The 24,889-nt window shown below is 50.6% G+C and overlaps 1 protein-coding gene across 15 annotated transcripts in view; it reads right to left on the reverse strand.

Moving 5' to 3' along the window:
* Positions 1–696: 696 nt before the first annotated feature.
* The window catches only part of ASCC2 (activating signal cointegrator 1 complex subunit 2), a 50,011-nt gene continuing 25,818 nt past the window's right edge, over positions 697–24,889 (reverse strand). For 11 of the 15 annotated variants that reach the window (XM_063662992.1, XM_054470254.2, XM_054470251.2 and 8 more), the window contains 12 exons: positions 20,309–20,383; positions 19,013–19,120; positions 18,701–18,769; positions 18,432–18,506; positions 16,872–17,064; positions 14,209–14,423; positions 13,178–13,297; positions 5,711–5,810; positions 5,494–5,624; positions 4,567–4,669; positions 2,558–2,637; positions 697–1,273 (listed from right to left, as the gene is read on the reverse strand). In XM_063662992.1, the coding sequence (XP_063519062.1) occupies positions 1,102–1,273; positions 2,558–2,637; positions 4,567–4,669; positions 5,494–5,624; positions 5,711–5,810; positions 13,178–13,297; positions 14,209–14,423; positions 16,872–17,064; positions 18,432–18,506; positions 18,701–18,769; positions 19,013–19,120; positions 20,309–20,383 (1,441 nt within the window). In that variant the 3' untranslated portion in view covers positions 697–1,101. The remainder of the gene's footprint in view (positions 1,274–2,557; positions 2,638–4,566; positions 4,670–5,493; positions 5,625–5,710; positions 5,811–13,177; positions 13,298–14,208; positions 14,424–16,871; positions 17,065–18,431; positions 18,507–18,700; positions 18,770–19,012; positions 19,121–20,308; positions 20,384–24,889) is intronic. The other 4 variants (XM_054470265.2, XM_054470264.2, XM_054470273.2 and 1 more) reach the window with 1 other exon arrangement.

Here is a 24,889-nt window from a genome sequence, read left to right on the forward strand (position 1 = left end):
ACAACACGCAGGGTGGCCTGGCAGCTGCTGCCACGCTAGGAACTGGTTGGCCATGCCTGGGAAGGGGCTTTGAGGAAACAGGCCCAAGTCCCACTCACTTTGACAGGGCTTGGCAGTGACATTCTCACTTGTTTCTTAAGGTTTCTGTCTGAACTCTAGATTTGGGGGGATTTATTACAATGTAGATACAACCATGAGGTGCTGAGTTTGGGTACTGCCTCTGCCACTGGCTGAATGTCCTTGGGCCTGTTGTGAGATGGAGATGACACCACCTACAGGGGTCTAGAGCTCTGTAAAGGCCAGGGTCCAATCCCTGTTCTGCCACTTCCTAGCTGTGGCCGGGGCAGGTGCCTTCAGCCCTCAGTGCCTCCTTTTCCTTATCTGTACTACCGGGCTGAAAATGGTACCTACCTCCTACGGTGGAGCTGTCATAACTGAATGAGAAAATGGAAAGGACCACAGGGGCTCACCACACCCAGCCCTTCATTCCACTAGTAATGACTGGAGGCTCAGAGAACGGGGTGATGTTCTGGGGTCACACAGCAAGGCAGAGCAGCATTAGGGCGTTACAGGAGCCACAAGCAGGCGAGGATGACGGAGAGAGCACAGTGACCACCCTGCCTTCCTGTCCTCCAGCTGGCAGCTGTCCCTGAAGAATGAGACACAGGGAATGTGGGTCATGGGCATACACAGATCTTCGTTTGAAAGGGTCAAAAATTTTATTAGCAGGCCTTTTTCTGTTTTTGAATATACAGGTTTCCTGCTGTCCAGGGTAAAGGGGAAGTGGTGTCTTGTGGCCCGAGGTTTGGGGCGCTTGCCTTGGGACTCCATCCCCATCTCTTTCCCACCAGCGCAGCTGGGGGAAGGTGCCTGCTTGCCGGCCCCACGGATTCTTCGGCTGTGGCATAAGGCACTGTGTGTTCTGCAGGAAGGCGCTCATGGCTGGCTGGTAGATGAGAGGCGGCCTTCTCAGGGGCTGCAAAGCTGAGGCTGTTGAGGGGTCGAGTTGAACTTGGGGCCCCTAGTGAGGAGGCCCCAGGCGATGGGAGCGCGGCCTGGTGAGTCTGGTGCCGCTGCCTCCCCGCTGGCCCTGCACCGGTCTCAGGATGGGATCATGCCTTTGCTTCTCTTGCGGTCGGCCATGGTTCTCCGGTTGTGGTTGGCTCTTGTCGCCTTGTTGGCTTCCTTCTTCCTACGTTCCTGGGTTGTCTCGCGGCTCTGCCCGTGGCCTCGGGGGCTGCCGGCCACTGCTGTTGAGCTGTCATGCCGGTACCTGAGGGAGGAACAACCCACCCCACGAGAACCTGTCAGCTGGAAGAGGCTCTGGCGGGAGAGCCCACAGCCTGCCTTGGTGTTCAATGGGAGAGGACACAGACTGGGCCTGGTCACTCATGTCCCAACTTCAGATGGAAGGAGAGACGGAGCCCGGCAGGGGCAGGGCCCTGGGGCTCTGACCGGCCCCGAGCCTGGTGTTTTCTCTTCTCTGGGCCTTGCTTCCAGGTCCGCCCATTGCTACGTGTAGCAGAGGAACAGCTAGAGAGCTGACACAGCCTACAGGAGACGGGGAGGGCTTCGGGTGGGTCTCCTCCTTTCTCCATCTGGGGCCACATGCTGCAGCTGAGACATGACTCCTGTTCTCCACCCTAGGGCTTTGCCTGGAAGCTTCCAAAGACCAAGTGCACTCACAGATGCGACCTAGGGCCGTTTCAGACCATCTTGACCACTGGGATTTGCCAGAGCTCCGCACTCAGGGGGCTGGGATGGATGAGAAGTCAGGGTTGCTCTGTTCCCTGCTCAACAACCTTCTGCGGCTCCCCACTGCCTTCAGAATGAAATCCAAATGCCTTCCCTGTGGTCAGGCCTCCTGCACCCAGCAGACAGTGCTGCATGAAGCCTAGGGCTGGGATGCGGGAGTGGGCTCCTACTCCTGGCTTGGCCTTAGGTGGAGGCAGATCCTTGGCCCCTCTCAATGTTTCCTCACTGGGAAGATGCGGGGCCTGGATGAGCAGTCTCTGGGTACTGATCTCAGCTCCACTCGAAGATCCCTCTCTTGACCACGCCTGCTTTCTTACTTTTCTGCCCTCATATGACAAACTCCTCTGAGCCCTTTTGACCCTTAGGGGCCCAACTCAAGTGCCCGTCACTTCCATACCTCTATCAGCCAGAAGGGATGTGTGTCCGTCTGCCTGAGCTCTCTCACATTTACACTCTGCCTGATATCAGCTATCCCTGGACGCGCTGGGTGATAAATCCCCTCCTGTGTTCACCAAGTAATGGTTATGAGTGGGGACCCTGGAGCTGAGCCATCTGGGCTCCATCTTTGCTACATCACCTACTAGCTGTGTGACTTCTGGCTGGTTACTTAACGTCTCTGGGCCTGAGTTTTTTCATCTGTCAAATGAGGATAGTGATAATGGTAGCTACTTCACCGGGTTGTCGTGAGAACTAAATACACATGGAGCACTTAGGGTGTACGTGTGGGTTTCCTGGGTGGCTGGCTGGGCCCTCCCCAGATGGTGGGAGGGATCCCTCCAGAAGCAGCTCCTTGAATGCTCACCCTTTCTTGGCGAGAAAGGCCATGCGCCTGGCTTCTGCCTTCTCTCTCAGCACTGCAGGGTCCTGCACGAAATGGTCGGGCTGTGGAAGGGAGAGGAGACCAAATCTGGAGTCAGGAGCTGCTGCATTTTCCTAAGCGGCGATGAAGCCCTGCTCAAGTGAAGCTTGTCAATGCCTCCATGCCAGGTGTGGGGGGAAGCTGCAGCCTGGCAGAGCAACGCCCAGGAATGGAGCGGGATTACTGTGGTCTGAGGTTTCCATTGGGAGCCCCCTGTCCCACCTCTTCCCTGAGCGGGTGGCAGCTGAAGGGATTGAGGCTTCCTAGACAGGCTGGTAGAGTGGACAGACCATAGTTATGGCATAACAATGACAAATGGGAGTGGCGGGGAGGCCAGGATGGCCACTGTGAGAGGCCGTGCAGGGCCCTGAAGGCTGCGGGAGCCACCCATGGGAGCTGAGTGGTCCCGGGAGCTGCAGGCCTAGGCCTCACTGTGGCACCACCAGCGGCATGTATGGGAGGGCCCACTCTCAAGGACAGCCTTCTGTGTCAACAGTGCAACAATGCAAGGAAACAGTGCACTGTTGCAAGCCAACAGTGCAAGGAAAAACTGGGACCTAGGGACCACAGACAGGCTTTGGTGGCCAGTAGCTTTAAAAAGGAAAAATAAGGCCAGACACCGTAGTTTACATCTGTCATCCCAGCACTTTGGGAGGTCAAGGTGGGAGGATCACTTGAGTCCAGGAGTTTGACACCAGCCTGGGCAACACTGTGAGATCCCATCTCTACAAAAACATATAAAAACTAGCCAGGCGTGGTGGTGTGAGCCCATAATCCCAGCTACTAGGGAAGCTGAGGTGGGAGGATTTCTTGGGCCCAGGAGTTTGAGGCTGTAGTAAGCCATGACTGCACCACTGCACCCCAGCCTAGGTGACAAAGCGAGACTCTGTCTCTAAAAATAAGAAGAAGAAGGCTGGGTGTGGCAGCTCATCCCTGTAATCCCAGCACTTTGGGAGGCCGAGGCTGGTGGATCACCTGAGGTCAGGAGTTGGAGACCAGCCTGGCCAACATGGTGAAACCCCGTCTTAACTGAAAATACAAAAAATTAGCCGGGCGTGGTGGCGAGCTCCTGTAATCCCAGCTACTTGGGAGGCTGAGGCAGGAGAATCACTTGAATCCAGGAGGCGGAGGTTGCAGTGAGCCAAGATTGCACCATTGCGCTCCAGCCTGGATGACGAGAGTGGGACTCCATCTCCAAAACAACAACAACAACAACACCACACACACACACACACACACACACACACACAAAACTGGTAGATTTTACATAAAAATCTGGGCTGACCCCTTGCCTGAGAAGCAGAGAAATCTGTGGAAACTCTGAGTCTGTGCTTGCACCGAGGAGCCCCTGAGGCAGGACACGTGCTTCCCACTGCTCAGTGCAGTCCCCACCAGGCCCCGCTACTCATTGCCGTTGGTGACCTGGCCCCAGAAACATCTGAATTTGTCACCCTGGTGTGGGGCATGATCCCAGGTTGCTGCCCCGTCACCTGAGCAGTACCGCTTTTATCTGTTCTATATGTTGAGGCTCTAGTTAAGGTTTCATTCAAATAAAAAGTTTAGCTGCTAAAAACTAGAATTTTCTAACTTACCGATCCAGATGACCTCCCAGGGCCCTTGGGCTCTAACTCCTGATTTTAAGAATTGCCATCCTGGGCATGGTGCTGCTAACTGCCCTTCTCCTGACCCCCAGGCTCCTGGGCCTAATAATGAAGCTGGCAGCTCAGAGGCCCTGCCTTTAATCTATCCCCTGGGTCCTCACTAGTGGGCAGCAGGAGTTCTAAGCCAGTAGCTCTCCAAGCAGACATCCTGGGCTCAAAGGGACTCCTCCTGTCCCTGCCAGTGATGCTAGGGCTGCCTCAGGGCCAGACATAGGGAGGGGTGAGGGGCACTTCTGATTCACCCTTCAGAACTGTACTCTCCCCTTCATCTGCCACCTGCCAGGGAGGTACCTTGGGAGCCTCCTCGTCAGCCTCGTCTTCCTCATCGTCGTCATCCTCCTCCTGCCCTTCTCTAGGCACTTTGGTTCTCAGCACCTGAGGGATGGTGAATGGCCTGAGGGTGTGGAGAGAAATGAGATCAAAGACGAGGTTCAACCAGGAGCAAGAGCCACAAGGAGGAGGGAACCTGGCTGGGTGAGATGGGGCCGCCAGGAGGGCTCAGGAGGCTGGGAAAAACCAAAAGGCTTTCAAGCCAGCTTTGCTCCAGCCCCTGGATTCTCTGAGGTTAACAGAATTTGAGGTGGGGTTGAGGGGGTGACTGAGATGGGGCCGGGAGGGTCTCCAGTCCTCTCTTCAGTCAGGACAGCTCTGCTTGGATCTGTATTGGGGAATCGCTGTAACATTCCACCTGAAAATGTTTTCTTCAATTAAGAAGAAAAACAGACTGAGCACGGTGGCTCATGCCTGTAATACCCACACTTTGGGAGGTTGAGGTGGAAGGATCGCTTGAGCCCAGGAGGTGAGATTAGTCTGGGCAACATAGTGAGAACCCCACCTCTGCAAAAAATAAAAAAGTTAGCGGGGTGTGGTGGTGTGCACCACACCTGTAGTCCCAGCTACTCAGGAGGGTGAAGTGGGATGATCACTTGTAGTCCAGGAGGTCATGGCTGCAGTCAGCCATGATTCTATCACCGCACGCCAGCCTGGGCGACAGAGTGAAACTCTGTCTCAAAAAAGAAAAATGCAAAGCTACTACGTGACACCGAATAAATGCTGCCCCATTCCGGGTGGGCTGGGGTGAAGGAGCACTGGATTAGGAGTCAGGAGGACTGGGTTTGGGCCCTGGATCTGCCACATCCATGTAAACAAGTGGGTGAGGGAGCCCCACAGGCCTGAGAGCTGCTCTGTCCTGGAATGCCACCCCCACTACGGCCTCACCTGCGGCTGATGAGCTCGTCGTCAGAGTCTGCATCATTGGCGCCCACCTGGTTGCCATCGTATGTGTCATCGTACTCATCCTCGTAGTAAACACTGTGGTAGGGCAGGCTCTCGCCCGGCTGCAGTGGCACCTGCAATGGCATAAGCATGGGTTTGTGGGGCTCAGGGGCTAGCCTGGTCTCCCTGGCCCAGCAGAGACCTGGGCTTCGTGGCCTACCTCCTCCACCACCACACTGTACTGCTCGTAGCGCTGCCGCTGTGCTGCCACTGCACGCTTGTCATTCAGCAAACTCCGCGTGTTTTCCTCCTTCCTGGTGCTGAGAAGGAACAGCAGAAAGAGAGGAAGGAAAACCATCAGGCTTGGAAGGCCGCAGGGTACAGAGGGTCCAGAGACCACAAGCTTAACTGCTCTAGCCCTCAGACTGTCACAGAGACAAATGAAATCAAGCATTGGTGAGGGCGTGGGAGGGTGGGACTCTCACTGCTGCTGGTGCCCATAAGGATGGCTCCAGCCACTTTAGAGGGCTTCCCAAGAGCCACTGTTTTTTTTGAGAGGAAGTCTTGCTCTGTCGCCCAGGCTGCAGTGCAGTGGCACCATCTCGGCTCACTGCAACCTCCGCCTCCCAGGTTCAAGCGATTCTTCTGTCTCAGCCTCCTGTGTAGCTAGGACTACAGGCCTGGTTAATTTTTGTATTTTTATTAGAGACGGGGTTTCACCATGTTGGCCAGGTTGGCCTCAAACTCCTGACCGAAAGTGATCCCCCCACCTCAGCCTCCCAAAGTGCTGGGATTACAGGCGTGAGCCGCTGCACCCGGCCAAGAGGCACTATTAAAAGGTAAAATGGGGCCAGGTGCAGTGGCTCACTCCTGTAATCCCAACACTTTGGGAGGCCGAGGCGGGTGGATCACAAGGTCAGGAGTTGAAGACCAGCCTGGCCAAGATGGTGAAACCCCATTTCTACTAAAAATACAAAAATTAGCTGGGCATAGTGGCAGGTGCCTGTAATCCCAGTTACATGGGAGGCTGAGGCAGGAGAATCGCTTGAACCTGGGAGGCAGAGGTTGCAGTGAGCCGAGATCACGCCACTGCACTCCAGCCTGGATGACAGAGCGAGACTCTGTCTCAAAATAAATAAATAAATAAATAAACAAATAAATAAATAAATAAGGTAAAACGTGCGCATCTTTCAACCAGGATATTCCCTGTCAAGGCATCTACCCTAAAGAAACACCGGCTGTGTGTACAGAGGTCTGATTAGGGATTTTCTTTTCAGCATTGTTCGCAACAGTGAAAAATGGAGAGCAACTAATGTCCATCATGAGTGAAAGAGCCAAATGAACTGTGCCACATCTGTATTAGATCGCTGTGTGGTAGTTGTCAAGAAAGACATTGATCTATTTGTGCTGACGTGGAAAGAATTCTCACTTAATCCCAAGGAAAAAAAGCAAGCTACAGAAAAATGCATACGGTATGATCCCAAAAGCAATGCACGCTAATTCTGCTTCTATGTCCACACACCTATGCATGACAACGCAGAGAGAAGGCTAGGAAGCCCCACGCCAGATGACAGTGGTTACTGCTTGGAAGCACCTGGAGTTGTCTAAATCTTTTTTTTTTTTTTTGTTACAGGCTAGAGTGCAGCGATATGATCTCGGCTCATTGCAACCTCCGCCTCCTGGGCTCAAGCGATTCTCGTGCCTCAGGCTCCTGAGTAGCTGGGAGTACAGGCGCGTGCCACCATGCCTGGCTAATTTTTGTATTTTGTTATAGAGACAGGGTATCTGCCATGTTGGCCAGGCTGGTCTGGAACTCCTGGTCTCAAGTGATCCACTTGCCTCAACCTCCCAAAGTGCTAGGATTACGGGAATAAGCCACCGTGCCCAGCCTAATTTTTAAATTTTTTGTAGAGACAGGGTCTCACTATATTGCCCAGGCTGGTCTTGATCTCCTGGGCTCAAGTGATACTCTGCTTCAGCCTTCCAAAGTGCTGGGATTACAGGCGTGAGCTACTATGCCCAGCCTGGATCTCTTAAACAAAATTTTTTTTCATTTTAAAATTTTTATTCATTTATTGTTTTTTCAAAAATGACCTTTCCTTGCCAACAAACAAAAATTTAAGAAGCAGTAAGGCCACATGGCTTTCTGACTGAGCTCAAGGGAGCCATAGGGACCTTTGGGATGTAAGAAAAGGGGGTTCCCAGTCCTTTTCCTATCACTCCCACCTCACTACAGCAGCCTTCTGTCTCTTCCACAGCTCAAGTTTCCATGTAAAATTTCACTGGAAGAAAACGTTTGGAAGCCCAACTCCGGTCATATTACAGGTGAGGAAACTTGGGTGCATTGGGTGGGGGAAGGGACATGTTTGGGTCACAAGTGAGCTGTAGCACAGCCTCAGCAGGGACTGAGGCTTCTCAATTCATGGCTTTGCAAACCTGTGAAAAAACCTGGCTTGTCAGAAACATACCCAGGCCTGTGGAATGTAGCTTCTAGCCCTGCAGGGGAAAATCAATATGAGATGCCGGGCAAGAAAATCCAGCTTAGCTGTGAAATCGGGTCTCTGGAATGTATCAAGGGTAAGATAATAATAATAAAAAAAGAAAAGACACAAAGCCAAACACAGCTTCCATAAAAATCTTCTATTAACTGGCTTTTGGTGCAGGGAGAGGCAGGCGTCTGAGTCCGTCTCAGTCTGTCGGGCTGTCTGCCTGGCAGCCAGGGCAGGTCAGGACTGCAGCCTTCAGCGTGGCAGGATAGGGTTTGCCTCCCTTCACGTCTTTTTTTTTTTTTGAGACAGACTCTTGCTCTGTTGCCCAGGCTGGAGTGCAGTGGCGCGATCTCAGCTCACTGCAACCTCCACCAGCCGGGTTCAAGCGATTCTCCTGCCTTAGCCTCCCAAGTAGCTGGGACTACAGGTGTGTGCCACCAAGCCCAGCTAATTTTTTGTATTTTTTTTTTTTAGTAGTCTTTATTAAGGACCTGCTCTGTGCCAGGCAGGGTATGAGGCTGAGTTGGGGAGAGATTCAGAAATGAAGAAAATAGAGATCTGCCCTCATGAACTCAGTGTAGTGGAGATGACAGACCAGTCAACACGAAATGTGCTGAATGGAAGCCCTGGAAACAAAGGGAATGAACTTGGTTCAGGAGGTCTAGCTGGGCGTCTGTAGGAAGGGGTAATGGAGGCTCCACGGTAGGGGGTTACTTGATTGGACCAGGAGCCCCAAGGTATGGCAGGAGGGATGGTGCCCTTGATTTAGACTAGGGAGATATCTCAGTTCAAAGAAATCTTTCACATCCACCAGGGAAGTGGCCTGTGACTGTGACCTTGGCCTTGTACCTGGCTTTCTTTGCTAAGTTGAAAAAGAGGTAGAGAGGAATAAAAAGGAGCCCAAGCTTGTTCAGGTGGTAGGTGCCACTGGTAGGAGCATACCCATGCATTTGACACATATTTCCTAAGGGCCTAACAGGTTCCAGGACCTGCGCTGGGCCAGGAGACTGAGGAAGAATGAGAGGTGTCACCATCCTTTCTGCTACACCTTTGGCTTCTGGTCCATCCCGTCCCTGGTTCTGTGCAGTGGGGCAGTTCTTTCATGCTGTGTGGCCTCTGGTTATGTGGCTCCCTGGCAGGGTCAGGCCGAGAAGCATGGCAAGCTCCACCCACCCTAGCTGTGCACTGGAAGAAGACACAGGTAGGGACAGTGAAGCCCAGGCACCCGGGCAGCTTGTCCAGGGAGGTACAACCTTGGCTCCAGACCTCATTTGGAGCCAGGAAGGAAAAAGAAAAATCAGGACCAAAGCCAGCTGGGAAAAGATGCATCAGAGGCTAGAACTTCAGTCAAGCCTGGAAACACAGGCAACGATGGCTGCAGAGACCCTCTGGAGCAGGTAGCTTCCTCAGCCTCCAAGATGGGAGCAAGCCCAGGGAATATGCAGGTGCCCCTGAAACCTCACCACCTTTCCCTTCCTCATCTCCTCAATCCTGTCCTTCAAGGCCCAATTCAAACTGGTCCTTAGCAGGGTGACTCCTGCCTTTGAACTTCTAAAGAGCCTGTGGAAGCAACAGACTCCTCCTTTTCCAGGTGAAGAATCAGGGGATCCAGAGAGGCAGAGCAACCCTCTTAAGATCACACAGCTACTAAGAGCAAAGCCAGGGCCAGACACAGGTCTCCTGATTCAGGTCTGCTTTGCCACTTCCTGGGCTGTGTGACCACAGGCAAGTCCCTTATCCTCGTTAAGTCTCAGTTCCTTCTCTTGGCACCCACTTCCCAGGGCTGATGTGAGAAAGAAATGACATGTCGAAGCAGATCCAGCACTTTCTGGGCTCAACAAAGTGAATCCTGTTTCTTTTACTATAGGACTTTTCAGAGCCTTAATGTGCTCTGCGACTCCCCAAAAGGCAGACCAAGGGCACATTTAAAACAAAATTTTAATTATTATTATTTTTTGAGACAGGGTTTCACTCTTGTTGCCCAGGATGGAGTGCAATGGTGTGATCCTGGCTCACTGCAACCTCCACCTCCCAGGTTCAAATGATTCTCCTGCCTCAGCCTCCCGAGTAACTGAGATTACAGACGCCTGCCACCACACCCGGCTAATTTTTTGTATTTTTAGTAGAGATGGGGTTTCACCATGTTGGCCAGATTGGTTTTGAACTCCTGACCTCAGGTGATCCACCCACCTTGGCCTCCCAAAGTGCAGGGATTACAGCCACCACGCCCGGCCGGCACAGACATTTTTAGAACACATGTTATCTTCCAGGGCACCATGGAATGGTCCAAAGGGATTAGGGGACCCTGCCTCTTGCCCACTGACTCCTTCACTGACTATGATATACCTGTAGCACATGTATTGATGTCTCCACAACAGCCATGCTGCACCTCACCCATTCTCCAAACAGACCCTACATTTTCTTTAGGTCTTTCTACCTTTCTGTTTCACCCTGAAGCTCCAGGCCTGGACCCTGTGAGTTGGTTTTCCTGATGAGATATGAGGGGTATTGGAGACTTCTGGGAAAGGTATCCTAGGCTCTAGGAGAGACACAGGAAGACCTGGTCTGGACTATCTCCTGGCACTGTCATGTCTGGAAGCCATAGTAGAAACAGCTGCAGCCCCCCTGCAGCCTCAAAGGAAGTAGCTGACCACCCAAGAGACAGGAAAGATACATTCTGGATGATAGGTCAACCAAGCCTAGACTGCCCTACCTTACACCGCCTTGTCATGCAAGGGAACAGATTTCCTTACTACTTAAGCACTGAGTACAGCCTATCTGATTCAACAACAAACACATTTTAACTCCAGTACCATCTGCAGTGTCCTACCTAATTTCTCATGTGATTAGGACATGTGTCCCTGCCGAAGTTCCTGTGTACCCCACCCCAGCACCTCTCACTCTGTCCTTACTTGTTTAATGGTCTTTCTCATGATCATTTAAGGGCAAGGCCTGGATATCCAGCTCACCCTGTTTCCCTGGTGTCTAGCATAGGATCTGGTGCTAGTAAATCTCTTAATAAATATTTGCTGAATGAATAAATAAATAATGAACACATGAATGGAGGCTTTGCCTCTTTGCAATCTGCAGCCCCTGGGCTACCCAGCACAGTGAGTCTCTCCGCGTGGCAGCCCAGACGGCCCCAGGAACAAGGGCACAGTGTTCCAGAAACCTGGCCACCTCAATGCCAGCCACTCTGCTGACCCTGACAGCTGGGACCAGCCCCTTGGCAAATGCTCGTAGGTGACTTACGACCTAGGTGGGGTGAGATGAGACTTTACAATACCATGGGCCCTGGACAAAACCACAGATCAAGGTGAAAGGCCATGTCCAGAGATGGCTAATCTCTGTGGGGAACTTACCAATCAGGCTCCCTGGATTGGAGCAGGGGGCCAGGCTTCTCACCACCCTGGAGGACCCCTTGTCTGCCCCCTTGCCCACCGCTGGAGCTACAGAGGGCCATGCGAGCCTGGAATAGCGGCCACTGATCCAGGATAACATCTTTGGCCTGGGATCCGGGGATGTCGCAATGATGCAGGATAACATCTCTAGTCTGGGATCTGGGGGTGTTGCAATGTGTATGACTAAGCAGTTTGCAAGTGCTTCCTGTCCAGCCAGCCAGATGGCTTTGTAGTCGCCCTGCGCCGGTTCCCCAAGCCCTCAGCCAGCCAAGCTTTTAGCAGTGGACAGCCCTAGGGAGGGGTAACAGCATAGGGCCCTAACTGAAGAAGCAGCTGGCATTTCCGCCACTGCGGCTCCTACCACAAGAACGAGGCTGGCTGGTCTCCTCCCTCTCTGAACCTCACGGTCCCCATCCACGTGATGATGAAAGAGCAGCCTGTACTTGTAAAGAGGTCCCCTGATTTCCAGATTCCACGCAGAACTTTGGGGAACTAGAATACAAGTTATTTTGCCGTTCTCTACTTGGATGTTGTACTCTTTACCGTGACATCCGACTCTCTGTCCCTCTGATGGGTCATCATTCCAAAGCCGGGTGAACTCTCTTATTTTTTTTTCTTGAGACAGGTTCTTACTGTGTCACCCAGGCTGGAGTACAGTGGCACAATCACAGCTCACTGCAGCCTTGACCTCCTGGGCTTAAGTGATCTTACCGCCTCAGCCTCCAGAGTAGCTGGAACTATAGGCGTGTGCCAGCACACCTGGCAAATTTTTGTATTTTTTGTATATATGGGGTTTCGCCATGTTGCCCAGGCTGGTCTCAAACTCCTGGACTCAAGTGATCCACCTGCCTTGGCCTCCCAAAGTGCTGGGACTAGGCATGAGCCACTGCACCCAGCCCTGATCTTTCAAAACATAAAATATGCTGGCTTTGTCATGGGACCCTTTGCTGTGCTCACTATGGCCTCGGGACCACTGCCCCTGTTGCTCTGCTTGGGAAGCTTCTCCTTCCCTCCTTTGCAGAACTGACCCCTCCTCACCCTTTAGCTCTCGGTCCCATGTCATGTTCTCAGAGGAGCCTTCCTGACTGGGGTGAAGCCCTACCAAAGGCTCAGAATTCTGTGCACCTCCAGCTTGTAGTATTTGTTATATCTGCAATTTGATGTTGCTTGTTTGATGAGTTGATTAATGCAAACTCCACGTGGGCAGGGGCCGTGTCTGTTTCACTCCCCACTATATCCCCAGAACCTAATTAATCCAGAGCCTAGAATGCTGTAAGTATTAGACAAATATTTGTTGAATAAATGAATAAATCATGAACAGACTTTTCAATGCCAAAAAAAGTAGGAAGGACATAAACCAAAAATAAATAGAAAGGCCTTAAAGTGGAATACGTTCACCTTCTGAAAAGCTCATTCAAAGTCCTTAATTTTCTCACAGCCTGGGGAAAATCAGGTCAAAGAGTGGTTTCTGGGAAGCACTGTCCACCAGTGATTTGATGGTTAACACATTAAAAGATGTAAGAAGAGGGGAAGAGGGGGATAGTTTTGGCCCTTCTGGCCTTTTGCTACCAACAAGGGGATTCACTAACAGCCTCCCTGCACAGAGTCAGAACCTGAAGCCTGATCAGTAGAGAACCTGCTCCTAACCACTGGGGGTGCACAGGTCTAGGGTTGTGAAGGGATCCCTGTGCTGATACTCCATGGCCAATTCTGCGAAGATGGAGCCCTTGGTTTCCCTGTGTCCTCTCTGCACTTCCAGAGTTGGGGTATCGGAACCCCATGGCCCACTGCACTCACCTCTTGCCCTTGTGAACCCGGCTCAGGTCTACTGAGTCCCTGCTGAACACATCAAACTCGTCATTCTGGAAGACGTTGTGGCGAGACGTCAGCAGGGGTGTAGGGTCTGGTTTCATTTCTCTGGGTGGGGGACACAGAGATCAATTTAAGGGGGCCCTGACAGCTGATGCAATCTGCACCCCACTTCCCCCTGCTGTATTAAATCCATCGGATTTTTCAGTTCCCTTCAACAGGCACTCCTAGGACACAATCTCAAAACCTTGAAGACGGAGATAAGCCGCTGCCTGATCTGGCCCCTGCCTGGGTATGTAGCCACACCTCAAACAAAGTTCCCCCTCATTCCCTGCATGCCATTCACACAGGGTTTCCTTCTGTTTCTTAAAAGTGCTATCCCTCATTTAATGCTCGTAATAGTCCCATAAGATCAATAGTCACAGATCACTCAACCTCATTGTGCCTCAGAGCCCTCATCTGTAAAATGTGGCACAAGGAGGCTGAGGAACTTGTCCAAAGGCACAAAGCTAACTTCTCAAGTTAACAAGTGATTGGTAAACATCACTTGCTCATGGAAGAAACACCTTTTTGGGCACTGGTTCCTGCTGTCCCATGGGGCCTTCAGGGCAGCAGTGGGCCAAATAAATGGTAGGTGTGATGAAAGTGAGAAGCTGTGGCCATCCTCTCTCACAAATCTACTGGGAAGGTGGTAATGACAGGGGCAGGTCAGGAATGTAGGGGATCAGAAGGGCTCAACAACCCTGTGTCACATCCCTGAAGACACATCCATGGCGCTCTAATCAGCCTTCCCACAAAGTGTGGCAGGGATGTGTACGCTCCTGCCCTGCCTGGGGCAAGTGAAAAACTCCTGCGGGGCCTAAGGTTTTTATGTTTCCCCAAAGAGGGCTTTAGTTTAAATGGCTGGAAAGAGAGAACAAGCTGAGTCCTGGGCCATAAATGAGGGAAGGAAGAGAGGAAGGGGCCCCACCCCAAGGCAGCCTGGGCAGCGGGAACCTCCTCCCACCTGTCTCTCCCACCTGTCTAGGTTGCGGTCCAGCTGGCTGAGGGTGGGGGCCAGCCGCTCCTCCAGGATATTGTTGATCACCTGCTCTGGGTCGTAGTGGTAGTACTCCAGGCAGGCCAGGATGAAGCCCTCACCAAGATCTGGCAGCAGGTCCTTCACTTGGGAGATGAGTGAGTCCAGCTCCACCCCACACACGGCAGGGCCCACAGCCGCGGCTGCTCCCATGCACTGTAGTGAGAGCCAGAGCCAAGAAGGGGAAGGCTAAGTGGGCCAATGATAGGGCGACAGGCCCCAAACAGCACTGGACTAGGCATCAGGGATCTGGTTCAAGTCCTGGGATTGCCCCTCCTGCCTGTGGGAACTTTGCCAAGTGACTCAAGTCTCTCTGAGCCTCCATTTCCTTCTCTGTGAAAAAGGGGGCTCGCGATTGTTATGATTATTGCATGCCTGTATCAAAATATCTCATGTAACCTATAAATATATATACCTACTACATATCCAGGAAAATAAACAATAAAAAATAAAAAAAAAATTTAAGGCCGGGTACAGTGGCTCATACCTATAATCCCAGCACTTTGGGAGGCTGAGGCAAGAGAATTACTTGAGCTTAGGAGTTAGACCAGCCTGAGCAACACAGCAAGATCCCATCTGTTCAAAAAATTTAAAAAAGTAGCCAGGTGGCCGGGCGTGGTGGCTCATGCCTGTAAATCCTAGCACTTTGGGAGGCCGAGAAGGGTGGACTGCCTGAGCTCAAGAGTTTGAGACCAGCCTGGGCAACACAGTGAAACCCTGTCTCTACTAAAAAAATTAGCCAGGCGTGGTGGCATGCGCCTGTGGTCCCAGCTACTTAGGAGGCTGAGGTGGGAGGATTACTTGATCTCAGAAGGTCGAGGCTGCAGTCAGCTTGATCAAGCCACTGCACTCCAGCCTGGGTGACACAGCAAGACCCTGTCTCAAAAAATAAAAAATAAAATAAAATAAATTAGGCCAGGCGTGGTGCTCATGCCTATAATCCCAGCACTTTGGGAGGCTGAGGCAGGCGGATCATCTGAGGTCAGGAGTTTGAGACCAGCCTGACCAACATGGTGAAACCCCATCTCTGCTAAAAAAAAAATACAAAAAATTAGCTGGGTGTGGTGGCAGGTGTCTGTAATCCCAGTTACTCAGGAGGCTGAGGCAGGAGAATCGCTTGATCCCAGGAGGCAGAGGTTGCAGTAAGCAGAGATCACACTATTGCACTCCAGCCTGGGCAATAAGAGTAAAACTCCATCTCAAAAAAAAAAACAAAACAAAAAACAAACAAACCAAAAAAAACCACAAATAAATAATTAAATTAAATTAAATTAAATTAAAATTTTGAAGGGACTGTATGACTTACCAGCTGGGCTACTGGCTGTGTGACTTTGGGCAGGGTGCTTCCCCTCTCTGAACCTCAGTTTCCTCCTTATAAAATGGGCCTATATTACCCACCTCATGGGGTTGCTTCAAATAGTTCAAAGACGGCACAAAACCCAGGGAGCACAGTACTTGGCACAGACCAGGCCCTCCATAAACAGCCCTGGTTTCTACCAATTCTCCCTACTAATCCAAGGTCCTTTTCCAACAAGTTGACTGATAGTGGAGGCGAACAGCAACCACCAGCCAGAGCTGGACTGTGTGGAGATGCTCCCCTTTAATTATAATCTCTTTTTTAAGTAAGGGGCATGCATTTTATATATTGCTCAATGTGACTTAATTGTGTTAGCCTTTTAATTTAAGGAAATTTACAGATCACAACAATACAAATCTCCATGACTCTGCTAAGAAGCGAAATGGGGAAGAAAGTGGGAAAAGGTGAAGGAGGCCATTGTTCTCCAAGGCCCTGCAGGAATCACAGGGTCTGGGCTGGGAGGAAGGACGGTGGCATTTGTTAATGGAGCATTGAAGGCCAGCCAGGCTCAGGGTATTCCATGTGATAGCTCTGGGAATCCCAACACCTCATGGAGGTGGGCACTATATCTGTCCCCACTTTATAGATGAGGAACCAAGGTTCAACGTGAGTGACGTGCCTAAGGCCATACAGCTGCCAAGTGGCAGAACCAGGTCACACCCCTGAGCTGCCTGGCCCGAGTCTGTGTGGTCTTCATCTCTCTTATCATGCTGCCTCCCAACATGCAGGGGAGAGTCCTGGCCTTGGTGGCCAATCAAGACAGCCACAGATTTGGCCAGTGCTGGAAAAGCCTGGAGAGAAGGCACCAGATCCGAGGTTTCTACATTTGTTCAATGGAATCCTGGAGCCCCATGGGGGGGCTTCCACGAAGGCCAAACCATGGGACTTGGCACTGTTCCCAGTTGTAACCAAAGGAGCTCCACTTTTATCTGTTTAGAGGAGAGCTCCGGGAAGGGCTCATGGAAACATTCATGGAAAGTTTCGCCTCTTCATTTTATAGAGGAGAAGCTAAGGCTTCGATAGTTGAAGCAACTTGCTCTCTCCTCACACACAGTCCAGCATGCCCCCGGCTTGGGACCCTCTAAAGGCAGCACAGAGCTGACCAATTGCTTGAGGCTGTCTATTCCTAAAAAAAACTTTTTCCCTGAGTATAAAAGCAAAGAAGGGAGGTTTCCTGCTGCCCCAGTCTCTCAGATAGGGCCAAGGAGGGACAAGCGAAGAGGGAAAAGTGCCACTCAGACACATACCTCCTCTTCCTCTGAGTTCTCCGGATGTGATGACGCTTGACTGACTGCCTCTGCCATCACCACGACCCTGTTAGGCTCCCCATTATGCTCCTCAGTCACTGATGGTTCTTTAGCATCTGTGGCTTTCCGTCTGACCACCCCTTCCCATGCACTTTCCACTGCCTGGAGGATGTAGGCAGTCCGCGTCTCGTCCCTGTGAGGACTTGTTAAGGGGTCTGTCTTAGGTTCCTAGCTCTGAAGCAGCATAATTTCTCAGTCCCTTCCCAGCATCTGACCACATGGTTCCTGCCAGGGGCTTTCTGGGCTATACCTAAGTGGTATAGCCCACGGGCACCTGGGCTGCATGGGAAAATGGGCCAGACTACAGCCACTCTGGCCTCACAACCTAGTGCCTGCCACTTGGCAGAAAGCAGCTCTGAGTAAAGACAGGGCCAGGGCTGCCATCAGAGTGTCCTGGGACACAGGTATGGACGAGCCACCAGCTCCTCTTTTGTACTGACTGCCAGGAGGAGGGCATGGTAGGGCCACTGCCACTGGGCTTCCTGTCTAACCAGCTGAGGGCATTCTGCAAAGGCTGTGGGCCATCAGGTGTCCCTGAAGCAGGACTGAGCAATCTACCGCAACCACCAAAATGACCCATAAGCTGGCTGCTCCTCCCTGTCCTTCCTCCTTGTCAACCACCATGGGCACTATCAAGCCAGAAATCTGAGAGTCCCCTTAGACTCCCTCACTCTGCTTCTTGTCCAAACCCTCATCATCCATGCTTGAATGCCAGCAACAGCCCGAGCCTCACGGTGGTCCCGGGCCAGTCCATTCTCTTCCCTGGGCCAGACAGAGCTTTTCCAAAGTATAGAACTGCCCATGTCACCTCCTGCTTCACAACCTTCCGTGCTCCCCAGCGCTTGCAGGAGAGCCCAAACTTCTTAGTGACAGTCACCCCAGGGCTGTGCACGTTGCTGGCCTTCGCCTCACCTGCAACACCCCAATTCCTCCTCCTGGGAGACCCCTCCTTAATCACTGCCCCCTGTACTCTATACACGACGTCTGTGGCTCTGAGGAGCCTGTTTTCTCTGTCCTCTGTCCACTGGGAACGTTCTTGTCCTTGTCCTTGCTCCTGGCTTGGTGCTCTCCCATTCTTTCTGCTGTTCTGCTTGGACATCACTTCCATCTGACACCCCCACCCAGAGCTCCGCTGGGTGAGGTGCCACCTGTGGTTTCCTGCCCTCTGAAATCTTCCCACGTGACGCTCTATCTAACTGCCTATTTACTTGTCCACCTCCTGCTGCGAGGAGGGGCTGAGTCCATCTTGGTCACGTAGGCCCAGATGCTCAGGAAACACAGACGGAAAATAGCACTGTATCTCCCCTGCCCCAAGCATCAGAGCAGCCATCTCCTCTAGAAAAGGCAAGGCTGGGACCTTGGCAGGCCACCTCAGACAGCTGGCTGACCCATGCGTTCTGGGGCTAAACCTCTTTCCACTCCTCTGGGTTCCAGCAGCCTGTCTCACCTCTGACATAGTCAAGCCGGGCCCTGTCGTAGCGGGCTATGGTAGAAGGATACAAGACTGATGAGGCCTGCTGCAGCAAGCTGATGTCTTCAGCCACGGGGAAGAGTGCATCATAGTCCCGGAGGAACCTGCAGGCAGATGAGAGCAGATGGGATGGAAAGGACTGGGGCCACAAGAACGCTGTGCTGCTGCAGGCCACTCCTTGTGTTTGCTGTCCGACCTCATTAGAGCTGTGGTGGGCCTATGGCGGGGGTCTACCATGTAAGGCCTCTTGGGGACCTGTGGGAGGGTCACGGACCCAGGCCAGCTCAGCCACACTCACCTCTTCTCCTGAAGCAAGGAGCTGAAGATCTGAAGGAACTCTTCGATGAAGCCCTGAATGTTGTCACAGCTAGAACAGGACACCAGGGAAGATGAGCTCATACAATGCAAGATGAGCTGCAGCTCCTTTACACACCCCCTGCCCCTCTTCAAGGCTGAGGCCCGGTGGAGGAATGAGGCATTTTTCTCGGTTTCTCATCTCTGTTCAGCCAACCCCAGTGCAGGGGAGGAAGCCAAGATGAAATAATGGAAACGCTCCTGAAGGGCTTGGGGAGGAGACTCTTCCACCAGGAGGCAATTCCTGAGGGCTTACCTGCTTTCTAGGATGGGAAGGAGGCAGATCTGGTTCAGGATGATGTGGAAAATCTCCATTAGCTTCTTCCTGGAATGGGAGAGCCTCTGCCACAGGTCACCAAGAAGCCTAGGCCAGAGAGAAAAAAGACACAGGTTTAGGAGACAAAAAGGCCCTGAGGGGCCAGGTGCAGTGGTTTACACCTGAAACCCTAGCACCTTGGGAATCTGAGGTGGGAGGATCACTTGAGCCCTAGGAGTTTGAGACCAGCCTGAGCAACTAAGTGAAATCCTGTCTCTACAAAAAATACAAAAAATTAGTCAAGTGTGGTGATGCATGCCTGTAGTTCCAGCTCCTGGGGAGGCTAAGGCAGGGGATCACATTTGCCTGGGAGGTCAAGGCTGCAGTGAGCCATGATAGTGCCACTGCACTCCAGCCTGGGTGACAGAGCAAGACCCTGTCTCAAAAAAAAAAAAAAAAAGGAAAAGAAAAAGAAAAAAAGGCACGAAGGGAGCTTCTCCCCAGCAGTTGCAGGTGCCTCCCTGGAGCAGAAAAGGCCTCATGATTCACTGCTGAGGGCAGCTGGCAAAAGTCATAGACCCAGAGAAGCCAGCTGCTTCCAGGGCTGCTTCTCAGTTCAAACGGTGGGTCAGAAACCAGCAGGCTGAGTACCAAGAGCATGGAGTAAAAGCTGAGAGAAGGGCTTCAATGCAGGGGCCAGCCATCATGGTATTTTGGGGGATTGGGTTAATAGACATAATTGCCTTGGTACAAGCAGGACTTTGGGTCAAACCTCCTCCATGGTGTTTAGTAACACTTAACTCTAGTTGTTGCAATCTTTCTTGTTAGGTCTTCATACAAGTCTTTACAGAGAACATATATATTTTTTTAATATGCTAAGAGTTTAAAAAAAAACTGCAGTTCAAGACCAGCCTGGCCAACACGTCAAAACCCCATCTCTACAAAAAATACAAAAATTAGCCGGGTGTGGTGGCACACGCCTATAATCCCAGCTACTCGGGAGACTGAAGTGGGAGGATTGATTGATGTCAGGAGATCAAGGCTGCAGTGAGCTGTGACTGCACCACTGCACTCCAGCCTGGGTGACAGAACAAGACCCTGTCTCAAACAACAACAACAAAAAACAAATGCAGAGGTCAGGAAGTGGCTAGATAGGGATGCAGAAGCTCAAAGCTGCACAGTCCCTGGTCCCACCCACTTGTCTTAGAGATGGGGATGCTAATGCCCAGGGAAGGCAGGGCCCTGCTCAGGCCTCTCTGTCCCACAACAACATTCTTAATTTTTTCCCCGCCTCACTTGCTATCTTCAAGCCTCCTCTTCTTAATTGCAGACTCCATTTCGGGAATTGCTGCTTCGTAGAAGGAAGCTAGTCTGTGCAGGCACACACAGGGAAAATGTTGGATTAGTTCATAAATACCACACTTCATAAGAACATCAAAGCAAACCCCAGGGAGTGGGAAGGCCCATTTCTTTTTCCACACAATTTTCTCCAGAGACCCCTTGGTTCTTCCTGAGCTCACCCCAGACTGACCCACTGGGGCTGGTCCCAGGAACAGCTCATAAGAAGTGACCTATAGCCATGTCCCTCATTCAGATGGGCAACTAAGGCCCAGATAGGCTCATACTAACAGAGGAATCAGAAGGCCACTCGGGATCCACTGAAGTTTGAGAAGCACATCCAAGATTACTTGCTTGTAATTTTCTTGCTCAAAAACTGTCAGTTAGCCAGGCACAGTGGCTCATGCCTGTAATCCCAGCACTTTGTGGGGCTGAGGCAGGAGGATTGCTTGAGCCAGGAGCTCAAGATCAGCCTGGGAAACAGGCTGATGAAACTCCATCTCTACAAAAAATACAAAAATTAGCCAGGCATGGTGGTGCACACCTGTAGCCCCAGCTACTTGGGAGGCTGAGGAAGTAGGCCAGGAGGTCAAGGCTATAGTGAGCCATGATCACACCACTGCATTCCAGCCTGAGTGACAGAGTGAGACCCTGTCTCAAAAAAAAAAAAAAAAAAAAAAAAAATTGTTCTGGCTGGGTGCGGTGGCTCACGTCTGTAATCCTAGCACTCTGGGAGACTGAGATGGGTGGATTACTTACAGGTCAGGAGTTTGAGACCAGCCTGGCCAACATGGTGAAACCCCGTCTGTACTAAAAATACAAAAATTAGCCAGGAGTGGTGGTGCACGCCTGTAATCCCAGCTACTCAGGAGGCTGAGGCAGGAGAATTGCTTGAACCTGGGAGATGGAGGTTGCAGTGAGCCAAGATCACTCACCCCACTGAACTCCAGCCTGGGCAACAGAGTGAGACTCTGTCTCAAAAAAAAAAAAAAAAAAAAAATTATTTTAACATGAAAATCTCAACACAATATTTGTATTTGGTCAAAATAGGCTAAATGTTCTCATGATTTTTTTTCCAATCCCATTGGAAATGAGAAAAAAATATATTAAAATAAAAAATAATAATTAAAAAATTTAAGAAAAAAGTAAATGTATCGTATTTTCTACATTGGCTTATGAGTTAAGCCAGTTAGCACTGATTCTATAACTTTTTAATTAACTAATTAAATTTTTTTTTTGAGACGAAGTCTAGTTATATTGCCCAGGCTGGTTTTGACCTCCTGGGCTCAAGCAATCTTCCTGCCTCAGCCTCCCAAGACACTGAGATTACAGATACCTGGCTTAAAACTTTTATAAAATTAAGGCTGTGCATGGTGGCTTATGCCTGTAATCCCAGCACTGTGGGAGGCTGAGGTGGCAGATCACTTGAGGTCAGGAGTTTGAGACCAGCCTGGCCAACATGGGAAATGCTGTCTCCACTAAAAATAAGAAAATTAGCTAGGCATGGGAGTGGGCACCTGTAATCCCAGCTACTCGGGAGGCTGAGGAGGGAGAATTGCTTGAATCTGGGAGGTGGAGGTTGCAGTGAACCGAAATCGTGCCACTGCACCCTAGCCTGGGTGACAGAGTGAGACTCTGTCACAAAAAACATTAAAAAAATTATAAAATTAAAAATAATTTATATGAAATTATTTTCAAATAAATATAATTATACTAATTTAAAAAAAGGAGAGAAAAACAGCTGCTAGCAGCTCCCTACCTCTTATGACAGCAAACCATAATTATTCTCTCCGGTACATCCATATCTGTCACAGTATATAGCCAATCTTGCTTCTCACCTTAGTGATTTCATACCACCCTTTCCCAGCTCAAATTCAAACTCTCCATCCCAGCCGCACAACCCCTCAACATTCTTCCAGAGATCAGCACTCCCACAGCCCTCTGGCTTCCTCTCAGGCTAATGCTGGCCACTGCTCTTCTCTTCTTTCTCCTCATTCTCCTCCTGCACCACGCAGCATTCCAGGCTCACCTCCTCCCTTGCACTTCCTGATCATGCTCACTCATGGGAATTCTTCCTTTCCAGAACTAGATGCACTGCATGTGGAATATATTGCCCTGTTGCCCTGGCAAGTGAAACTGCAGCTGCCTCTTTTCTGTGGTATAATTCTTCCCTCAAACATCTTAAGCTTCCCAAAGCCGGAACTGCAGCTTAAGTGTCTAGGTTGGTGCTGAATTTGGAGCAAGTCCTCTGTAAACACATGCCTGCCAATTGGCTGGTTTCTGGCAATGTCTATCCTACTACAATGCTATACGTAACAAAGGGTAACTAGGCCAAAAGAGGCGGGCCCTACTAGGCCCACAGCATAGCCCAGAAAATGACAGAGAGGGCAGTTTGGCCTAAACAGGTTCAGCTGTTGCCAGGATATGTTGCTGGTGGGAGAAGAAATTGGAACAACCCCTATGGAGGGCGATTTGGCAAGATCTATGGAAATTAAAAATGTACATACCATCTGTCCTTGCTAGTCTACTTCCAGGAATTATTCCTCAGATATACTCACAGAGGTACCAAATAATGTGTGTGCAAAGTTATTCTTTGTAATTTTTTTTTTTTGAGACAGAGTCCCGCTCTGTCACCCAGGCTGGAGGGCAGTGGTGCAATCCCTGCTCACTGCAACCTCCGCCTCCTGGTTTCAAGCAATTCTCCCACCTCAACCTCCCGAATGCTGGAATTACAGGCGCATGCCACCACATCCAGCTAATTTTTGTATTTTTAGTAGAGGTGGGGTTTCATCATGTTGGCCAGGCTGGTCTCGAACTCCTGACCCCAAGTGGTCTGCCTGCCTTGGCCTCCCAAAGTGCTGGAATTACAGCCATGAGCCACTGCACCTGGCCTCTGTAGTATTTTTTTATATAGCAAACAACTGAAAAAAACCTAAAGGACCATCTATGGGATCTGGTATTCCATACAGTGGAATTCTACCCGGCCATACCAAAGACATTAGAGAAAGGGTGCTTAATGCACTGATATGGCACCACTGTTAAGTAAAAAAGTAAAATGCAAGCAGTAAATACTCATAATATGCCAGCCTTAAATTTTTTAAAAAGAGGGAGACATATAATGTGCATAGTTGCTCATATGTGCTATATACTTGCATATCTCTGGAAAATTCCACCAAAAAAACCTAATGACGATGGCTGTATGTGAATAATAGAACTGGGAAAGCAGAAAGGGAGACTTTCCAGTGTGTATTTTATACTTTTTGAGTTTTGAACCATGTGAATATATTATTTATTCATAAAAGGGCAGAAAGAGATATACTCAGCTATACTTGAGTAGATGGGAAAGGAAGGAGGAAAAAGGTTATTTTGAGAGGGATTATCAACAAAGCTGATCGGGCAACTGTAACCACTTTCAGAGAGGCCTGGAGAACTGAGGTGGCTGTATTTGCTCAGCAGGGCGTTCCTGGCCTCCAGCACAGTTGGAGCAGGCTGAGTCAGCCCCAGGTGTTCGTGGGTCAAAGGCAGTGTTGCCTTTAGTCAAAAGTGTTTCCCTTTCTTCCTCCTCACCCTGAGATGGGTATAGCTTCTCCCCTGCCTCTGCTGTCCCTTGCAGTAAAGTCAGCTCTTCCAAAACTTATCCCTTCCCTGTCTCCAAAGAGCCTTTCAAAAGCAATCTGTGCCACATTTGGGGAAACACTTTAACAAAATGGGAAAATGCCTATGATAAGTGAAAATATGCAAGCTACAAAATTCTAAGAATAGTATGATTTCTTATGGTGATTTTAATTTCCTACTTTTCTGGATTTTCCAAATGTCCTACAAGCACATGCTGCTTTTGTCATGAGAAAAGATACCTTTTTAAAAAAGTGGACAGCTACATACCCCTCTCTTCTGGGGAAAATGCCGGGCAGCAGGTTATCCTAACATTCTCTGGGAGGCCCAATAACCCTAATGTCTGATTTTTATAAGCTGAGGCAACCACGGAGGGGTCACAGCACCAGCTGCCATCTCTGGCACATGTAAGGACTAGATAAATGTTTTATTAAATGGGTGAGTAAATGACAGAATGGACAGGCAGCTGAATGGACGGAGTTGGGCAGCTCCCAGAAGCTGCTACAAATGGTGGGGAGAGACGCCTTGCTAGAGTGACAATCAGAGGCCACTGGGAAGAGGCCTGTGCCCACAACTGCCAGGCAATACGCAGGTTGCCAACCCTTTCACCCTGGCCTGGAATGCCCATACCCACCCCTTTCTTACTGCACAAGCAACAGATACTCTTGGTGCTAAGAGGGCAAAGTGGGTCTGCCTCCCTGGCTCATATTCTCTTTCATATCTGTCTCCATCCCACCAGGATCTTTCTAACAGCTCCTTTGGATAAAAGCCTCCAGGGGCTCCCCACTGCCTACAGCATAAACATCCTGCCAGCACATCCCAGGCTCCCCACGATCTGACTTCTACTGACTTACCCAAAGTGGGCTCTTGTTACTGGCTTGTTTTCCTGCTGTTCTGTGTGTCCCCACCCTCTGCCTCATGTCACAC

Source organism: Pongo pygmaeus, chromosome 23, assembly GCF_028885625.2.
Source record: "Pongo pygmaeus isolate AG05252 chromosome 23, NHGRI_mPonPyg2-v2.0_pri, whole genome shotgun sequence".
In the NCBI taxonomy this organism is placed as follows: domain Eukaryota; kingdom Metazoa; phylum Chordata; class Mammalia; order Primates; family Hominidae; genus Pongo; species Pongo pygmaeus.